This window comes from Castanea sativa, chromosome 4 (assembly GCF_040712315.1).
Source record: "Castanea sativa cultivar Marrone di Chiusa Pesio chromosome 4, ASM4071231v1".
Lineage (NCBI taxonomy): Eukaryota > Viridiplantae > Streptophyta > Magnoliopsida > Fagales > Fagaceae > Castanea > Castanea sativa.
The window spans coordinates 11,754,202-11,776,196 of NC_134016.1; the positions used below are offsets into that span (position 1 = coordinate 11,754,202).

Sequence of the window (21,995 nt, forward strand, 5' to 3'; positions counted from 1 at the left end):
TTAACAGAGGTAGGTTATGGAGCTTTTAATGGAGGGGACCTTATGTGAGTAAAGTGTGAACTTTCAAACCACAGTTCAACAACGTGAAAACAAGCTTAACAACAGGACAAGTGGGTTTATTGTAATTATCCCAAATCAAAATCATGAAATTCAAGAGAATTATATACGAATGAGTATGCCAAGAGTCTTGTAATTCAATTGATTAGTACCTTATGGTGTTTTTAACGGAGTTATACAAGATTTAAATCTCTCATCCTCTATGATAATTTTTGAATTATCAAAATAAAAATACATGTGTAATTGTACTCACTTGAGTTTGAAGGAAAGATGGAGATGATTAAGACGAAAAGAAAGTTGACAACTAGTCTTCCCATTGGATTTGCGCTAATGCCAAATACAAAATATCTTCGTTAATATTTATAGTATTCTAGTGATAGAAATCAAAGGGAGGACTATTAAAATAAGCTTTGAACATGGAATTTTTGAATAAAAAACGCTTAAGATGGTTTATTTTCTTTGTGGTAAAAAAAGGCAATTCCATGATAGGTTGAAACTCTCTCTCAAAAAAAAAAACTTAAAAAATTAAAATTAGTTATGGAAATGGATTTTATGAATATCAATTAGGCTAATCAAAAATTTGGAACAAAATTAGTCTGTGAATTGTAAATGCTATAAAAGATGTTGAATATTGAAAAGAGTAAAATATATTGGGCACCCCTTCAAAAAATTTAATTATTTATTTATTTTTATAAGTATCCCTTCTGACTTTTTTCTAGTTGCACCAATAGTGTGCCCTTTACTCAATCATGTTTAGGATGGACATGTGAGTTTTTTTGCACAACTACAAGAGTCACCAATACACAATTGCCTTGACTCATAATGTGTTGAAGCCTTACTCAATCATAGGTACAACATATAATGTATGGAGACACACTTAACCCAAAATGCCCAAGTTCAATGAGTGTGAGCTTTTGATGTGGGTTTGCCCTTGTGCTATGATGTTGGTGATTACCTCATCTTTGCGACAACGTCTTTGTGACGTGTGATTACTCCATCTTTGTGACAACAATTAAGGCTAGAGGCTCCCACTTTGCATGACGCAAGTAAATCCTTGAGTATGTGGGTGAGGCTACTACCCATAGCGCTAAAAGACCACATGCAAAAGGGGTTCTGTCATTCCCTGCTGCCCATGGGGGGGAGAGGTAAATCATTGAGGGTGTGGGTGAGGCCAGGCAGGGCCAATAGACCACATGCCAAAAAATGTACATATCATGCTAATGTGTTTGGGTTTTGACCTGTCTGTGGCAGTATGATGTCTTGATGACATTTCCGTCTTTATGGCACCTTGGTTCTGCTTTTGAAATGGTATTGGATATTTTTATGGCTCATAGCGAATAAAATATAGCTTCATAGTTATTTTGCGAAGCTTGGTGCTATATTATTTCTATCATTCTTGTCGTGTTGTTAATGAAATTGATTTTGCATAAATTAAATGGAAATTCTCAAATTATAGAATGTCTTGTAAAATGCTCATTATCATGAAACTTGCATTTCTCCCACTTCCGTTAATTATGCTACTTACTTGGCTCTGTCTCATCCTATTCTTTTACAAACTTTTCAGAGTAGGCAACGATCATTTTGAGATAGGTTTTTAGGCTAGCAGTAGTTAGACTAACTACTATAAAGACTGGACTTTTGTAATGGAGATATTTAGATGATGTAAATCCTAGAGTAGGTTTGATTCATTCTTTTGTATATGATAGTAGTTATGACTTTACTTCCACAAATGGGATAAGTTAATGATGTGTAATTATTTATTCAGACCTCCATTCTTTTGTAACCAATGGTCCTTGTAATTATTGCATATAGCCTTGACTTACTTTGGGAGTATCTTTAATGGAATTATTATGATAATTCTTGATGTTGTACTTGATATGATTTAATTGGATTGAATTGTCAAAAATGAAAAATCTACAGGTACCTTTGAGATGTTTTTTTCATGCTTTGTACCCTTTTGGGTTTGGGGCGCGACATATATATATATATATATATAGAGAGAGAGAGAGAGAGAGAGAGAGAGAGAGAGAGAGAGAGAGATTAAGAAGTTTAACCAAGTGCAATTCTATCCTATGTCCAAGCCTTAGGCCGAACAACCCAGAATATCGTGTGAATGTAATTTAGACAATAAATAGGAGTAATAACCTCCTCGGGTAAATCCGAGAACCAATTTCTCTTATGTAATTGTAGTTCAAATTTTACACCAAGTGTGCTACACTATTCTCTTTCATGTTCTAGTAGTATTGAAAAATGTCCATCTCCTTTCTCAGGTGGGTTCCCTCCTTTCTATAGCCCTTTCCTATGCATCTTAACCCTCCACCTGTACGTGTCCAAGCTTTCTCCCAGAATACTTCTCCCATCAAAGCTTTAATGAAGGTGGTAGAAGGTGATGCTAGCTGTAAAGTCACTGTTCAGGGATCATTTCCACATTAATGCAACTAATAGGGTTGGTGGAGGGCATTGAATGCGGAGGTAAAAGGTATATCCTCCAGGAAGCTTCCTCTTATCGTCCTTGTCCAGGTTGCCATATCCTCTTCTCTCCTCAGGCCCTTTAGGGATATCAATTGTCCTGACGATTTGAAATATGAAAAACCAAACAAATATAATTTTAAAAAATAAAATTTAGAAGTAACAAATAACTATATCGCAAATAATCATTCAAAACTAAAGTTAGCACAAAGATAAATACACAATCTTAAGCATTATCTATCAACATATTCCATGTTTACAGCTTACTTTAGGTTTTTTTTTGGTTATTTAAACTTACAAAATTTTGGCTTGCAATTGATTGGCTCTGTGGCACAAAGAAAATACAATCTTAAGAACCTTTTTATTCATAAATTACATGTTCATAGCTTACTTTGATGTTCCTCTCTTCAATTTCAATCATTAGGGATAATTGCTTAAAATTACACTATTATATTAGTTTTAGTAACCATTATCACATATATTTTTTCTTTATTCTTGCACTTCCACATAAATGTGGAATTTTGAAATTTTTCTCTAAAACATACTCATAAGTCATAACGTGTAATTTCCTTTTGTATGATATTAAAAAAATAATCAACTAATCATGCAAACATTAAGCAAATAAGGGAATCCAATGGTCAAGATCAATTGAGACATGGCTTTTAAATCATTTAACTAGTCAAAGATGAGTGGAAATAAAAAATAAAAAATAAATTAAAAAAAAAAAGGCAAGAAAAAAAATTTGTTCAAGCTAAAGTTGGAAAAAATCCTGGAGGTTGACATTATAGTTCACCACAAATTCAGAATCAAACGTTTTGAGGTCAAAAGTTGTCTGAAAGTTGACAGTAAAAAATGAATAAAAAATAAAATAAAAACCCAAAATTAAGGGATTGACATCCCAAATTTGAGGGATTCCCCCTTTTTCTTTGGAGAAGACTGAGGTTATAGAGGCAAAAAAAAAAACCTAGAACATTTTTTTTTTATCATCTTATTGTTTATTTATTTTGGATGTTTGGAATTTTTGTGGATTTATCTTACATAACTATAAGTGGCTAAATCTCTAGCTAGGGTTAGAGGTGAAACCTAACATTTTTAATTATGAGTTCTTAGGATTATCTATGTATGGAGTAATTGATGATTGAATTTTGAGATTGAGGTTTTACTATTTGAAATCATTGCAATTTTAAAAGTTCTTAAGATTTAATATGAGCTTTAAATATATAGAGTGATTGAACTCCATGATTCGTTATGATTTGAGAATATATTGAATGCTTGGTCTCCTTTGTAGCGTGTCAATGGAATTACTAGCTCAATCAACTCACATTCAATCTACTTTACGCTTTCTTTGAGTATTTTATTGTTTTATTTTTTGATTAGACAAGTTGGCACATTACCCGAATTGAATTCAAAATAATTCAAGTTCATATGACAAAGAATTAGGTGGTTATTTGAATACCTAGTGGTTTTCTCCATTAATTTCTCTCAAATTTATTTTGCTATTTCTAATTGTAGTTTTAATATTACCGTGCTCCATCTTTGAATGAAAAATACACAAACAACTATTTTTATTTTTTGCTTAATGATAGAAGTTTTTACATTAGTATCGGTTATTACCTATAAATCGAACTCAAACTCATTGAGATATCATTACTTCTGATAATTTACACTTGGGTTTGCATTATTTTAATCGCAACAACTTGTATGCTATAAATATCAACAATAATCTTTTGTTTTTGGCATTAGTGCAAAACACATGGGTAGACTAGTTGTTAACTTCTTTTTCGTCTTAATCATCTCCATTTTTCCAGCCAACTCTGTTTGTATATAGTTCTTCCAAATTTCTTGGTATTGATTTTAAATCAATCCATAATGAAGGGGATAGTGCTGTCGTTGAGCTAAATTACACTGTAACGTGTTTGCTAATTATATGTTGCAAGAATCTACATATAAAGCACTAGTATATTCTGATTATTTCTTTTAATATAACCTAATTCCCCTTTTGTTTCATGAGATTTTTATAATATATAGGGATAGAGGACAGAATTTACCTCTAAACTAGTTTGAAGGAACATTATTCAAATCTACCCTTTGATCATAAAATCGCTGACATATATTCGTATGTGACATGAGCTATTGTGACTACAAGAAGTAATTCAAATTTTCCAGAGTTGGTTCAATCTTTTTCGTCTTCATTATCTCCATCCTTCTTTCAAATGTGGGTGAGTTGATTTATAAATTTGTATAGTTCTCACAAGTAGCTATATAATATGGTGGTATGAATTTAAATCAATTCAAAATGACGATGATCCTATTGTTGTTGAACAATTTTGCACTGTAAGGTGTTTGCTAATTATTTTATAGGAATTAATACATAACACTCTAATTATTTTTTTAATGTAGACTAATATCCCTCTTGTTTTAAGAGATTTTACAGTACATGCATGCAGAGAGAGGATTGGCTCTTGGATAGTTGGATGTCCTATTATAAGCAAACATTGGCTTGGTTCATGTAGATCTTCATCAAAATCTTCTCCAAAAAAAAAAAAAAAAAGATCTTCATCAAATTGTGACAGGAAACGTGAGCACACAAATTGTAGAGCATGTCATGGAAGATGCTACTGCTATTTCAAATGTTGCATAGTGTAAAGAGAGGGGAAAAATGAAAATACATCAAGTAGGTTTGTGAAGCACCAATCGGCTTTTGAGGTCCGCTATTGATCTTCTATAGAGAGTCGGCCACATGTATTATTTTTGTTACAAGGCATAGTATTGTCAAATAACTATGGAAAACCATTGAGACTCACACATATGATCAAAGATGTGTAATGTGAACCTAACGATCGCCATGTGTGTCCTTTAGGATGCCCTTTTTGGTATGAAGTTTAAACATTCTAATACTTATTGCATTTCGCAGACAATAAATATTCCTTTTTTTTTTCATCCATAAACAAACCGAGTAAGAAAACAAAATGCCTCATCCTCAGTTCCCTTAACAAGGTCACACCTCCCCAGTTAAGATACAAGTGAGCTCTCTTATATATCATCTCTCCTCTCTACTTTATAAATAAATTGAAGTCCATTATTCACGAAGCAGAGACAATTTAACCAGGAAGCTCTAAATTTCCGACTGCCCAAAATACCTGCCTGCAACTGTAGCCAAAATATTTAGCATTACAACCTCATCATCAAGTTCAGACTTTGCAGCTCGTACTGTAGCACACTTTCGAAGCAGGCCTCGAAGAGAGGCACAAGTGTCAGCATCCAGTGGAGTATCAACTACTGCACATAGGGCAAATAGCCACACACAATCATTTCTAGACAAAGTATTCATGTTCTCCACCAAGCTTATGCGTTTCCTCAATGTTGACACCCGAGCTACAGAGTCCATTCTTAAGATTGCTGACAACAAAGGGCCAGAACTTTCATCTGCAGAAGTTTTTGGACCCGAATGCTCTGAAGGTAGAGAGGAAGCATGGTCCTCTACAGTCAACAAAGAAGGCTGATCAATGGAGGTTTGGGAACCAGAGCAATCATGAGGCTGCTTGGAATGGACTGTCTCAGTCACAAGGTTATCAAAATTTTCAAAAACCATATCCTGAAATTGCTGGCGGGAATGACACTTTTCATTGACAACAAATGCTGGTTGCAACTTTCCAGAAATGTTTTCATCGGAACCCTCAAGATGCGACAGGGCCTGATATTAAGAGAATTAAGTATTAAAAAAAAATGTCAGTTTCTCCACATAGAAATGACAATGTAGCAGTTTCATACCTAAAACTCCTTAGGAGAATTGCCAGTTATGAGTTATGTATAAATTTTAAGCAATGACATGTATTTAACTACTTCAAATATTTCCACACAAAAATGCAATTTTTGTGTTTGAAGAAACAGGGGAAAGAATTTGTTCACTTCCTTCAGTAATATGAGGCAATCTCCTCACATTATTTCCAAAAACCAACTTGAGATAGAATGCTGCATGTGTGGATGGAGTTTGTTGAAAAGGAGAGTCTTTTCTACCCATTATGCCATATTGTGCAATATAAAAAAATAAAATAAAATAATATCTAAGAAAAATACAAATTACCTTCCTGCAGTTATGAGCAAATAAAAATTACCTCCCGTCTTTTAGAAACAATCACTAAAACCGTTATCAGGAGCAGAAATAAAATCCTCATACTTTTAGTCACAATTGATGGATTCTCCTCTGTGACACACGTCACTTCAAACACGAAATTATCATTCATTTGGGCCTCAATGCCAACTCTGTAACGGCTTTGTCTATTCAAAGAGCTAACTGAGGGCTAACTTTCGTGTTTAATGTAAAACATGCACATGAAATTGTAAAACCTATAAATTCGAACAGAAAATATGATGAATTCATTTTACTTCAAAACTCTGGGGGTTTTACTAACTTTATGCAGGTGTTTCTAATTTCCCCCAACCACAGGAGAGTAAATTCTAATTAACCCCAATAGTGTTTTACAATGGTAATTATCACATAATATTAAGAAATAAAGAGATACAGGCATCAACTTGAAGCAAAATGTTGTCATACGAATAATCAGTTCCATGCACAACAAAAATGAAAACAACACAATCAACCGAGCACTAAGTGTACTTGAGGTAAGGGGAAAAAAAAATACCAGCCGCAGCTCTGTAAAATCAGCTAGAAATGCATCCTCCCATTGTTTCAGCGGTAGTAGATGGTCTGGACACTCAGCAATATTAGGAATCTGGGGCATATAAACACTCTGTTCTTTGTTAAATTTACTTCTATCAAGCTTTGCCACCTTCACTTTCGGAATCTGAGCAGCTTCCCACCTAAACAGGAGAGAAAACTGCTTAGCTTGATATAAATATTACAGTTCTCCATTCTTCTTAAGGAGCTCAGTTTTAGTACAGATTTCTAATGCACACCCAGTTTGAGTTCGAACTAATGAAAAATACATCAATAAATCTAGTAACATAACACAATCTAAATCAGGTTTTGGTGTAATGGTTCTAATTTCAGTGTTAAACAACAAATAAAATATAAGATCCATCCCAAAAAATAAATAAATAAATTTGGTGAACCTCTTGATCCAATAAATCTCACTGACCAACAAGGGTTTTCTGATGGAATGTGTTCCAAATTCTGCACAAATTAGAGGATGCTACTTCTCCAAATGACTCCCTGACAAAGGATGATCAATATTCAATAAAGCAGAACAAGGCAGGGTTGTGAATGTTTGATTAGGTGCTTTATTTTTTAATTTTAGTGCCCCCTCCCTTACAGCTGGAACAATAAATTGTGCTAATGACCTAAACAGTATTTTTCGTTTTCAACTTTTTTATTGGTAAGTTACGCAACTGGTGGGTCTTAACCCCCGACCTCACACTCCACCTTAACTCTTTCAGTGTATAACTTGATCCAACTCAAATCCAAGCTCAATATAATTAATATTAGATTGAATTTCCCTCCAAAAGTTGGCAAAGCCAACTCCCCAATCAGATGTGCAGCCAGGTTGGCAGTGATCAAAATTAAAAACCAGATCCACAAAGGCCAAAATGTTTGGAGCTAGAAAAAATTTCAAAAGAAACATACATAGCCATCCATACTAGTAATGGATTATTGTCTACATGGTCAACTAATCACCACCTAATGGAGATGCCAACAAATTTAAATGGTGCCTGCCTCTTAGGTTGCTCAACTGAACTGTGGAATCTCCTACAGAAACTGAACTTGTATGCCTGCTCACTTGTCCAAGAGGAAGAAGATGAAAAAGATAAGCAAAGCCAAAACAGTCAGACTAATTCTTCCTTTTGGGTAAGGAAAAAGAGGGAAGTAGAGAGGTGGTGGCGTTCCCCTCCCAGAAGATGACCCTAAGAAGGTTACTCCATGCTGTCCCCATAAGCATATATAATTTCATTTTTGGAAGATCTGGTCTGTCCTTCATTCCATTTTTTTTCTGTCAAACAAAATATACAGCAACTTGAATTTCCAAATGCATGCAAAAACAATAATACCCAGACCAGAACATTTGAGATCTAGGAACCATGAAAACTCTCTCTCTCTCTCTCAAACCCACATTAAAGTATGTGCATGTACGGAACACAATTAGGGATTAGGGTTTGTTGATGATTCTTGATGATTGAGAAGCTAGAATTTGATGCCTAAGGCCATAGGATTTCAGGTATGACCTAAAAGTTAAAAGTGGTGGATTTGATGGTTGATAATGGTTTTTGGGGTTAGAGATGGATTACGTGGATGTTTAGGATTGATCTAGGGTTTTGGACGGATGATGGTTTGCATGAGTGATTGATAATTGCATGAGAATATGTCTACTTCAAGAGAGTCACCACCTCCAAGTAATGAGAATATGTCTACCTCCAAGAGAAACATGCACATAAGCAACAACTTTCATTATTCTCTAATTGATGATAATGGGAGGTTACATGGTTCAAATTTTTTTTTTTTTTTATTTGATAGGAAACATGGTTCAATTTATATAACTCATACCTATTCCCATTGGCCCACTAATTGAGCAGATGCTATATAGAATATACACGTGATTAATGTGTTACCTGTGAACTAACCCTAACTAAGCTTATCCAACTAATTAATAAGGGTTGAAAGTAACTAACTTCCCTAACTAACTCCAAGACATGTGACCAACTCAATCCAACATGTGTTTCAGTTACAACTAAGCCCATGCTCGCTCGACCAATCAAGATTCCAACATGTGTACAACAACTGGAGAAAGCTTCCCTCAAAAGAAGTGACACATTGGATTTCATAGTGTTGATTGGCAAACTAGTGATGAAGTCCCTCTGACTGCCAATCGGAAGTGTATTCCCATGTGCTGATCTTGCTCCTTTTTTTATCCTAACAATGCACACAACATCACACAACCAATTTTTTTCTTTTTGTGGACAAGTAATAACATTTTATTAAAAAGAAAGAGAACATGCAAAGGTTAAGTACACGGGAGTATATACAAGAGCCAAGGAAAAAACAAAGACGTAAAAATACATAGGAATAAGAACTCTAAAAAAGAACAGACATCCCCAGCATTCTTTAACCACTCAAACTAAGATGTAAGAAAAGAGGATTTCAAATGAAGCAAGGATGCTTTAGTCCCATCAAATGATCAAGCATTGCATTCTTTCCAAAATAGACCCTAATACACAGAGTGATAGCATTCAACACATCTACCTTTGATTTTCCGCTCTAACAACAATGTTATAAAAGAATGCTCACAGCTCAAAGCTGCAAGGTCTAAGCACTTTCCTAGACCAAAGTGAAGCTTGTTAATGAAGAACACCTCAGGCATGCTTTCTAGTGTTTCTTCAAGAAGCACAAAGAACAACTAGGCATGCTTTTTTTTATATAGGTAATAAAAATATATATAATTCAAAAAGGAGTCACCCAAGTATACAAGAAGTATTCTGGGGTAAACAATCAATTACAAAAATTGCATAAATCTAATAAATCAACAAGTGAAATTAAAGATAGATTCCTCAAGGCTAACAGCCAGTCCAATAACTTTATGAAAAAAGAATAACTTGAGGTCAAGCATAGATCTCTCGGTACCTTCAAAACTTCTGCTATTCCTTTCCCTCCAAAGGCACCACATTAAGCAATGGGGGATAATCATCCAAACATGACCGTTTCGATGATGACCATATTGAACTTGCCAGCAAGCTAAAAGTTCAACAACAGATTTTGGCATCACCCAATAAACTCCAAACAAACCCAAAATCATGGACCACAAGTTTGAAGCAATAGGACAATGTAGCAATAGGTTATCTACAGATTCACCATTACATTTGCACATATAACACCAATTTGTAATCCATACCTTTTTTTGGCTTAAAATATATGAATCATTAAAATTAAGCCCTCAATCTTAAGGAAAATGACATGAACTAATGACTTATTTTACAAACACTATTCTTAAGGTGTTGAACTATACAATTTTTTTTTTTTTTTTTTTTTTTGATAAGTAAGAATGATATATATACGAAGGGTTACTCTATGCCTGAAAAAACACAGAGCAACCTAGGAGATACAAGAAGAAGAAAACAAAGAGAAACAAAGACAACAAGAAAATTAAAAAAGGAAAAGGGAGCAAAGAAAAGAAGGGAGGGAATCACTAGACGTGAGTCCCCACGCGCGCGACCGATCAAAGAGAGTCCCACTAAAAAAAACAAGCAACTGTTCACTAGAGCTATCCAAATCCTCAAAAGTCCTCCGGTTACGCTCCTTCCAAATACACCAAAGGATGTACAGCGGGACTAAATTCCAGATCTGAGATGAATGCTTCCCCAACCAATTCCACCAACCAAAAAACATTTCAGGAATCGATCTAGGCATAACCCAGGCCAAGCCAAAAGTTAGGAAAACAAAGCTCCATAACCGGTAGGCCATTTCACAATGAAGAAGAAGATTATGTCCTATTTTTGTACTTTTGGTCTTTGCCTTTTGGATATTTTTTATTGAACCAAATACTTTATTTTGATCATAGCTATCATAGTAATGCTATTTATTATAAATCATAAGAGAGCTTTATAAATTTTATGTTAAACTTTATATGACTAGATTATTATCATATATCCCATTGATAATTGTTTTCACAATTACTATATAAAATTTTAAGAAATTGAAATATGTAAAATTCAAACTTAAAAACTTTGTGAAATTATACAATCCATTTGAGTTAATAGGCAAAATATACTATTTTGAGTTTTAAAACTTTTTTTTTTCATAAGTAAAATATTATGACCAACAGAGTTTTATGACTTTTTTTATTATATGTTACGTACCTTCCATAAGATATAGGTCTCTAATTACACACAAAAAGAAAATGGCCCAACCAATGGCCTTATGGATGGAGATTGCTAATAATTTGGCCTAAGGCCTAATCAATTAGTGTTGAGGATTTATTTTATTTATGTATTTAGTTATTTTCTTTTCCTATTTTTGGTTTAAGAATTTAATTCCTTTTCTTACTAAGTAAAGTTATTTTCTATTCGAGAAGAAAGTTTGGAACTCTATGCCAAGGTTCAATATTGTTTTGGTTTTGCCCTTTGTCACTTTTGGCATCAAAGCTCATAAACATTAGTTTTTAACATGATTGAAGAATAGAAAAATAAAAGATAACCTTGGAGTCAGCCCAATCCGTTGGGAAAAAAAATCCAAAAGAAATCTTATTAATCAATCAAACTGTAAAACAATACAAACCCTATGTTCCATAATTAGTTCCAAACTTATTACCCTAATAGATATGGAAAATAACATTATGAATTAAATTCCTAAACCAGATAGGAATGAAAATAACCAATTTCATAAATGAAATAAATCTTAAACATTAAGTGATTACACATGTGGCCCAATTATTAGCAACCTCTATCCATAAGGCCACTAATTGGGCCAACTTTGCTTTGCATATATGTCCATAAGTAAGCGTAACCTGAAGGCCTATATCTTGTGTCCGTACCAACTCCCCCAAAGTGAAAAGACCTCAATCCTGTCGAATGTGATTGAGGAAGCCTACAAACTCCTAAGCTCGCCAGCTTGGATTGGAGAACAAATTATTTCCCATTGCTCAACCAAGTTGAGGCTAAGATCATAAATTTTTAATCTATGTAATAGCCAAAAACATGAATTCCTACTATCATTTGCTAATTAGAGTGACTCCATGTCAAATTCCCTTATAACAAGGACCAGCTGCCACACTAATGCAACCTTAGCAATGAAAGAGGAATTCCTACACCAAGCCAAGCATTATACTTTACTCATGATAAATTCATGTAGTCACTTGCAATACACTCACACCACAAAGAAGGGCTACCATTGGAACATAACTACAAACCTCAACCAATAATCACACTTTATTAGAAATTCAAAAATTCTTCAAATAAGTTGGCATCTCGAATTGACAGGTCAGCCACCTCAAGCCAATGTTCAAACGGACCCCACAATGCAGCCATAACATGCTAAGAGTGAAAACTATAGCAAGCAACAAAGGATACCAATCATCAATGGACTTTCTGGCCTGTAGTTCAATCTTAGAATCAAGCTTAATGCATCATGCCAGGCACAACCACTGTTATAAACAATCTTCATACGGTAGGCATAGCCCCTACATGCACAATTCCACACTCACTTTCAATGACCTCAATTTGGATCTTAATCCCAAGGATGTGACAGAGGATGTTAAGGAGAAAATCTAGTGTTTAGGAAATTGGGGTTAGGGTTAGGGTTTGTAAAGGATTTCAGATTTGCAATCTTGGCTGGCCAAATTAAGGGATCCCAGACTTGATTACACATGCTTGGAATCATAAAAATACAATGAAAACCACAGGATAACTACTAGCATCACACTAGTGGGTTAGAAGTAAATCCTAGTGAAAGAATACAATGCACTTTATAGGGCTCAAGACACTCAAAAGCAGCCATAAAATTCAGATAATACATGGATAACAATACAAGCCATTACAAAGCCAAATAACACTCAATCTTGATCATTGATATAAACAAATCTGGACCATGCATAATTAATAAGTAAAATATTAATAGAAGGACCCAAAACCCTCACTGATGTACCCACAATAATTAAACATATAAATTTCAGCACTGTGGCGCTGTTTGCTACAGTACATGAATAGTAAACTTCAGCCAGTAGGCCTCAAATTAGCTCCCACTTAGGGCCCAAATTATAATCATCCAAACAAACATTGGGCCCAAGTATGGTGTCCTCAAGTGTCCAAAACACAGAATTTTCAACATGACTAGTGTCTTACAGATACTAAATATAATCAAGTAATTGTTTTCTAAAAATTTCAAGATGCTGAAAAATTTTGCTGGGCAATCCTAGTTGCAGCACAACTACTCTTAGTATCCTAAGAATAGAGCGATTAAGGTTCATGGATATTATCACACATTATCCCCTTCTACCATCACATCATTCCCTTGGAAAATGGTGTGGCAAGCAAAGGTCCTTCCTAGGGTGGCATTCTTTTCATGGTCAGCTGCCTTGGGTAAAATTTTGTCTATAGATTATCTTCAGAAGAGGAGAACTATGGTTATAGACTAATGTTGTATGGGCAAACAATGTGGGGAATCAGTCAATCATCCGCTTCTTCATTGCCCTAAAGCATGAGTTATGGTCTATGGTGTTTAGCTTGTTTGGAATCTAGTGGGTTATGCCACGAAAGGTCATTGAGTTTTTATGTTCATGGCAGGACCAGTTCAGCAGATATCCCAATATAGCTTTGTGGAGGTTTGTGCACATTGCATAATGTGGTGTATTTGGGGGGAATGGAATGCTAGAAGCTTTGAAGGATGCAAGCATTCTATTCACGGGATTAAATCTTTCTTCTTTCATACTTTGCTCAAGTGGAGTTTAGCTTTACAAACATTTTCATGTTCTGCAATTTCTGACTTGCAGGATCTTTGTAATTTGGGCTCTTGATTGTTTTGTTCCCTTAGTACGTCTCCAGTGTGGTTGGGTCTGTTTTGTTTTCAATAAAAAATTTTGGTACTTTCAAAAAAAAAAAATAGGAATAACATTAAGTGCACCTGTAGCAACCAATTTGGAGTGCAAAAATCAGTCACCAGTGTATAGGAATGCACCTTGGGAAAAGTGGTTTAAGCTTTGCAAAGAACCCAGTGTTGGGGTGAGAGTTTAAAATGAAAGGAAAATTTCGGGCAGCCATGGGGCAAATAATCTGCTGGAAGTCATCTTAGTATTGTCCAGGATAGATGTACACCATGAGCACATGCCAAATTAAAGAATGACTCAAAAATGAATTCCCAACTCAGCAGATGGGAATATGTAGAAAAAGAACATAAACGCCAATTGATAGCTGTAAATCTTGAATTCCATATGATTGCAGGAGAAAGAGCCACAACATGATTTCATCATTCCAATGTCTTGAAAAAATTCCAAATGGGAGGAGTTTCTTTCTTTTTACCCTCCTACACTCATTTCTTTTCCTTGGAGAATGGTGTGGAAATCAAAGGTTCCTCCAAGGGGAGCTTTCTTTTCTTGGTCTACTTCCTTAGGTAAGATTTTAACAATAGATAACCTTCGCAAAAGGCATATATGATTGGTGTTATATGTGTAAGAGTTGTGGGGAGTTGGTGGATCATCTTATTCTTCATTGCCCCATAGCATATGATTTTTGGTCATTGGTATTCTATTTGTTTGGAATTCACTAGGTTATACCACATTAGGTTATTGAGTTGTTTGAGTCTTGACAGGCTAAGTTTGGGCGGCATTGCAATATAGACTTTTGGGGACTTGTGCCGCAATGCGTGATGTGGTGTATATGGCATGAAAGGAATGTTAGAAGTTTTGAGGGATGTGAACATTCTATGCTAGAGATTAAGTTTTTTTTTCTTGCAAACTCTCCTTGATTGGAGTGTAGCTTTGTCTCATTCTTCTTGTTTTTCCCTTCCTGTTCTACTTGATCATTGTAATTTTGGTTCTTGATTTTTGCCCCCACAGTACATTCCCGGATGTACTCAGGTTGGCTACTTTTTTAATAATATTTACACTACCTATCAAAAGAAAAAATTCCAAATGAGAGACCCCTTATCATTTACAAGAATCCACCCAAAGACTAACACTGAATCTGAATTCCTTTGCTAACTAACTAGCCCTTGACATACTTCTCCATACACTGCAGCCATAGGTTTTCACATAAGAACAGTGTTTTAAACCTCATCCGCTTATGCCATCTTAAGCTATAATTCTAGTTATTGAATGTCTCACTTGACCCTCATCAAGAACCAACATCTTTCTCCAAGCAATTGCATTTATTTATTAATGTATGTATGTACATAGGGGTTTCCTATCCTCCCCACCTTCAGGTAAATGATAGAAGGCTTCCCACTTTGTTTCAGCTAAATAAGTCCCTGACTTCTAAAGCTAAAATTTGTAGCTTGATAAAATGAAAAGGTAAAAACATGTAGCCCCTTCAGCTCCCCTCAAGCCTCCCTTCCTTCTCTACACTAGCATCAGCAAGGATTTGCAGAAAAATTTCATTTGGATGTGATCTTATATGAGATCCGGGAGGAAGCATCCGCCATTGGAATAAATTGCAGTTAATGCATATAAAGAATATGATTTTAATATTTCCTACACACACACAGAGAGAGAGAGAGAGAGAGAGAGTGAAAATGTTTGGATGTGTGTGATTTTTTCATAATCAATTTGGTGCATCTGCTGATATGAGGCCAAATTTGGAACATATCTTGCCATGTGGTGCAGAAATATAGCACACGCCAAATAATGCAAGGCCCACTTTTGACCACAACCGCAGACCAGTTCCAAATCAATGCTCAGGTATCAGCCTTGATTTACTTTTCAAAGAAAAAGAGTCTATTGAGAAAAAATACAAAGAAAGAGCGAGAATCTACCTGACACGCCTGAGATATTCTAATCCATCTTCTGGAGGACCAGAATCAAAATTGGGTTCTCCTTCAACCAAAAAGGCAGGTTTCTGAATGCTTGCATAATCTTCATCACTGTCATCATCTTCACTGCACTCTTCTTCTGGACCTGTGTAGCCATCTTCACCACTAACTATGTGACTACATGCAGGATCCAAAGGAGACAGACTTTCTGTTTCTACATTCTCCATCTTTTTAATATCACTATCCATATTTTCAGTACATGCTTCCCCTGAAAGCATCATAAAATTTTAGCAATGTCACATAGTTCTGAAAACCAAAATGTCTGGTCTAGAGGAAATAAGGGGAAATGAAGTGTTCAACTCTTGACATTTATGCAACTAACAGTGAACAGGTAAATAATCTGCAATTCATCTATGAATTAGACAAACAATTGAGCTCACTTTATTACTTTTCCTTTACAAAAGAATGTAACATATTATCATCCACATGACCAAAGTATGTTTTCTAGACACTACAACCTAAATCTTCCAATATCAATGTACAAGACTGTACACAAGCAGTATACTACAACCATAATGTTCCCAAATGTACAAATCAAGGGATCTATGTGGTAAATGTTGTATGTTGCACATAAGGTCTTCTGCAGATTCCTGTAGGCCATTCTTCAAAGCACGAAGATGTGATTTGTTCCCCTTGCAGCAACCACGCCTGTGCACAATAGAATTAGAACCATCAAATCGACACAATTAGGGCCAACTACCAAGTGAGAAAGGGTGAATGAAGAAAAGCTCTTAGAAATGTCTATGACTCTCAACATGTTTTTAAGAGAGAAAAAAATATTGATAGTGTCTTTCAGGAAAGAGGAAAATCTTAGAGAAAGACTAACTTTCTTAGCATACGCAGACCAAAAACAAGCTGGTTATGCACAATAAATAGTGTGCGAGCAATTGCATAATTAAGAGAGTGGGCTACAAGAATGGAAAGAGAAGGGGATTGTTCATAAAAATATAAAATCACCATGACATTGTCATGATCAAAGAAAAAATAAATGTCAAAGATCCTAAACAGTAACATGCTTTTTTTAAAGTGAAAACAGAACCCAAAAGATATTTTGAGAAATGAACCAATTACAAAACTTGAGCAGCAGCAAGAAGTAAATGCAAAAATGAAGCCACTAGAAACCCTAATAAAGATCCAAATACTTTGACAAAGACCTCTGGAATTAGCACATCAATTTGGCTACACTTTATGGATTAAATCATGCAGAAGGTAGATTCATAACATGCACGATGCAGCTTTTGGTTCCGGTCTCACAATGAGCACTCCATGGCTCACCTAGGTGCATGACAAGGTGAAGTAAATCCAGTTCACCTTAAACTCAACCTCCCCCCCACCCCCCAAAAAAAAAAGGGCAGCCAGTTCTAAAACTTGTTTTGATCACCTGAGTACTTCAATTTATAGCTCTGTTTTGATGGAAAACATTTTCTGTAAAATGACTTGTTTTCCTATATCCAGTCATAACCTTGAAAATAAGGCAGGAAACATTTCTTGTTGTTTGGCACGCATGGAAAACCGTTCGTATTTTTTGAAATCCAATATCCAAATAACGATATGAACAAAAACTTTCATCCAAACATAATAAGAGAGAGACTCCAAACAGGGGGAAAAAAAAAAGCTTCTTTTATTTTTGGGAGCCTCAAGTCAACACAACCCCCCCCCCCCCCTTCCCCCCAAAAAAAATCTACAGGAAAATTTAAGTAGGGAAGCAATTAGTTTGAGCAAAAAAAGGTTATTTGGGGAAAAATCAGTTGTTGGTCAACGACGGTCAAGGATCTGACCATGGAGAGAAAGGGTGCAAAGAAAAGAGAGAGCACATATCCTTTGAAGAGTTTTTTTGTGGAGTGTAGTTTATTCTTGGGGGCCCATTGAGTATATACCATTCCATAAAACGTTTTCAGTCCTAAAAATTATTTTTACCATTGATTTGAATTTTTTCATCATTCAAAACACCAAAAGAATGTGGAATTTCTGCCAAAACAAATGGAATGTGTGTTACCAAGAAGACATATCATTGTGGAAGGTAGAATGGCACTGGTTACCAGTTACATGGTACACCAATTACCCAGAACAGGATCTGATGGAGAATAATGATTACATCTCTAATGGATGGCCAAATTAGAAGGTCGAATGTTGATTACAGATAACATGCATAACAGCCCATTTGATTGCAATTCTCAAAATATACTTTCTCTTCTTGAAATAAGCCAAGAAAAAACTCGCTATGTGATTAATTGAATTATAAAATGATGACTAATTAAAAGACAAAAGGAACTGGAGGTAGAAGGGATTTAAAATAAAAAATAAAAAATCCATAGGACAACAAAACTAATAAAAAAGAAAGAGATTTGAAAGCAATCAAACACAAACTACACAGGTATGTTTTTAATCAAACAAAAGGATGCCCAATACAATTAAAAAGATTGCATACAAGGGGCTTAAACTTCCAGCATGTTCAGGATACAAGGGGCCCAAACTTCTACATGTTTCATAGATCCCTTGCCTAAGCATTTTGTTGAAACCTACTACACAAGAAAAAGTAAATATAGGACCACTGGATGGCCTCAAAACCAGGTGATATTCCCTTGCATCAATTCAATATCACAACGGATTTGATTTAGAATAAAGGTTTTCCAAGAAAATTAAAGGCAATGCAGGAAATTCTTTTAACATCAAATGGAAACTAATATAATAGTATCCCTTACAACAATGCAGCAGAGAACGATATCTAAGAATATTTAGAAGGAAAAAATAAAAACTTGGGCCTTCAAGAGCAAGCTATGTTCCTTTACGTTAAATAGAGAAGAAAGATTATCTCATACATGCTTTTTTTAATTTAACTGTGTTCCCAATTTTGAGCAACTATTAGATTTTAGACATCTAAGGTCATCTCTTGAACATGGCTTGTAATGCTTTTATCAGTATAGAAAACAAAGGAGAACAAGTGCACATTCTTGATGCTGCCACGAATAAATTTTCTTTTAAAAGTGTGCTGCCAGGAATACATTATATCGCATATATTTACTTTAACCTCTAAATGTTTTTAGACAATTAATCACAAACTGTACCACAATCTGATACAACTCTTCAAGCTAGTGAATTTTCACTGTCATGATGATATTGCATGGAAACCACAATCCTCGCAATTCTTCAAGCCAGCAAAATTGGCAATGATGGCATAGACTCTTCCAAACAATAAAGACTTCAAATGTCACAAGATACAAGAAAGGAATTCTATGAGTTATTGGGGAATTAATACAAAGATCCACATCAAAAAGTTCATTCATCATGGTTTGCACCAATCAAATAAAATTCTATGAACTAAAAATCCATAAGTAACAACAAAGAAAGTGAGAGAAATAACAAAACTTACTGAGAATGGGAGAAGCCTCTGCCTTCATCCCGAGGCGGTTTCGAGGATCAAAATTCAAGCGGACATGCTTAGAGCTGGCCAAGTCTTCATACTCCCTTGCCACGACAGCCCCAAGCCCATTGTATATCTCTTTCCAAATCTTGCGCTGCTCTGCAATGTTTGCAAACCTCAAGGACTCCATTTCCTTCCTCGAGTATACCTTCTTGGTTCCATCACCACTCTTCTTTGTGTCACCACTCACAAGAACATTCTTAGGCCCCCCTCCTCCATTCATCTCCAAAGCCTTTTTCGCCTTTCTACGTGACCGCCTCGCCTTCTTTCCATCCATTTCTTGCTTCCCATTCTTGTTCCCTTTCTTCTCTGCAGCACATGGATCATTCACTTCAATCAATGCCGTTTCATCAATCACTTCAATCTTCCAAGAACCCTCAAAATCAGTGACCTTTTCAGCATTGATTTTATCTTCAAGCTCCTTCAAAAGTTTCTTCTTTTTCACTTCCAAGAGACTTTCAGGTTCCAATTTTTTCCCCAACTTATCCTCATTCCCTTCAATAGCAGAGTCCTTCTCTTCTTTGCCGGCAGAACCAGAAACCAAAATTCCATTGTCAATCTTCTCAACAAAACCAAACTTTTCTTGATTGCTCTCACCATCAGAGACAAAACCCACCTCGCAATTCTCATTCTTTGGCTCTTCTTGGCCAAAATCCTCAACCTTTCTCACAAAAGTGCCACACCCAGAAGGCAAAGAATCCAACACATTTGGACTAGTTTCAGCAGCCGAAGAAAAACCCAGTTCTTGATTTTGTTCATTGATTATTATCTCAGAAGAAGGAGCTTCAGAATGAGAAGAACACTTGGGTTTCTTGGAGTCGGAGAGGAAACTCAAGTTGTTGGTGTTGGTGTTGTTGTTGTTGTTGTTGTTGTTGTTGTCAGATACATGTTGCTCAAGTTCTTCCTCTTCCTTGGGATTGGTACAGGGTTCTGGCGGTGACTGTGGTAGAGTCTGTTGTTTGTCTCCAATATCAGCGATTCTTCGTTTGAATCCAACGCAAGTATCAGAATCCATATCAAAATGCCAAAACTGTCAGAGAGAGAGAGAGAGAGAGAGAGAGAGCGCTTTTGGTTTGTTTTGAAGGTCTAGAGTCTTGAAGGGGTTATAACCCCTTTATATACAAGCTCAGTCTGAATGATCGCACCTGACACGATTGGCTTGCACGTGCGGGTGACTGTGCACTACGGGTGTGGAGTTTGAACGGTAGAGTTTTTTTTTTTTTTTTTTAATTGCAAATGATAATTTTAACCTTAATTTTCCTTTTAAAATAGACTAAATAAGAACAGGTCATGATCAAAAGATTTCTAGAATTTGGACATCCTGTAATATTTTATACTTTTTTGGGTAAATATAAGACAAAAAATAAAATTTAAACTTTGTTGATACTTATTTTCGCCACACATTTTCTATAAGTCCTATTTAACCGAGTTTGACTTATAGACTCAATTCATGTATCATCTATTTATATCTATACTACTATTTAAGGGACCTTCTCTATTTTGACTCCTAATTTTGTATATCCAAAATACTCTCAAATTCTCCTTTGTTTGGATTTCTAGTAGGGTTAAATATGTAAAATAATATCTTAAAAACTCCTAAATTTTAGCTAAATTTAAAAAAAAAATTTGCAATTTCATGTTTTATACTTTTGATTTGGTCCTAAATTTTATATTTTCAAAAAAAAAATAAATAAACTAACGGCCCTAACTTTCCACTAAGACAAGATTTTTTTTTCTTTTTTTTTTCAAGACTTACGGATTTTTTTTCCTTTTTTTTCTATTAATATATCTAAATTTTAAAATTTTGACACATCTTTTTTTCCTAACAATTAGTGTATACACATCCGACTCATCTATTTCCTAAAAATTAGCACATGCCATATCTACTTAAATATTTCTCACATGCATCTTTTTAGTTTCTTTGCACAGGCTTATCTAGATTGTCTCAACTTTTTGCTCACTTCATCGTCATCTCCAAATTTAAAAAGGTTTGTTTCTTTTGACATGTTAAATTTATTATTGTAAGGGTTTGGCTTAGGTATAAACAAGTTGTTATCTTCTACTAGCTTCTAAGCAGCACATGTTGTGCATGCTCAGAAACTTTTTTTTTTTCCTTTTCTTTGATAAAAGTTAATAATTTATATCTATTATAATTTGGAAATATATATTTTTTATTTTTCAAACAAATAAAAACGATAAACTTTAGAGTTTAGAGTTAGACGATAACTATAATTTCTTTTTTAAACGTGTGTTTGAAAGTAGTGTAGTGATATATAGAGAAAAGTTTGGGTAGGAAAAATATGATGAACGTAGGGTGAAAGAAAGCTAAATTTAAGGACTTCTCTTAGTTTTTTTTTTTTTTTTGTGAGGAGTTTTTTTTTATACAAAATAAAAATTTTACTCTAGCCTAATTTAAGGGTGTGTTTGTTTGGAGGTGAAACAAGGTAGATGGAAAGTTTTGGAGAGAAAATGGAAAGGAAAACTTTTTTAGAGTGTGTTTGGTTGTGTGGGGATGAAAAAAAATAAATATTAAGGCCCAGATGTTTTCTCCATGAGTCTACCAAAATGTTTTCTCTCCAAAAT

The 21,995-nt window shown here is 35.0% G+C and overlaps 1 protein-coding gene across 1 annotated transcript; it reads right to left on the reverse strand.

Annotated features, from left to right (window-relative positions):
• Nucleotides 1-5,119: 5,119 nt before the first annotated feature.
• On the reverse strand, nt 5,120-20,485 carry LOC142632228 (uncharacterized). Its single transcript, XM_075806653.1, has 4 exons — nt 19,362-20,485; nt 15,935-16,199; nt 7,170-7,347; nt 5,120-6,220 (listed from the first exon to the last, which is right to left on the reverse strand). The coding sequence occupies exons 1-4, from the start codon at nt 20,425-20,427 to the stop codon at nt 5,642-5,644; spliced, it is 2,088 nt and encodes a 695-aa protein (XP_075662768.1). The 5' UTR covers nt 20,428-20,485; the 3' UTR covers nt 5,120-5,641.
• Nucleotides 20,486-21,995: the final 1,510 nt, after the last annotated feature.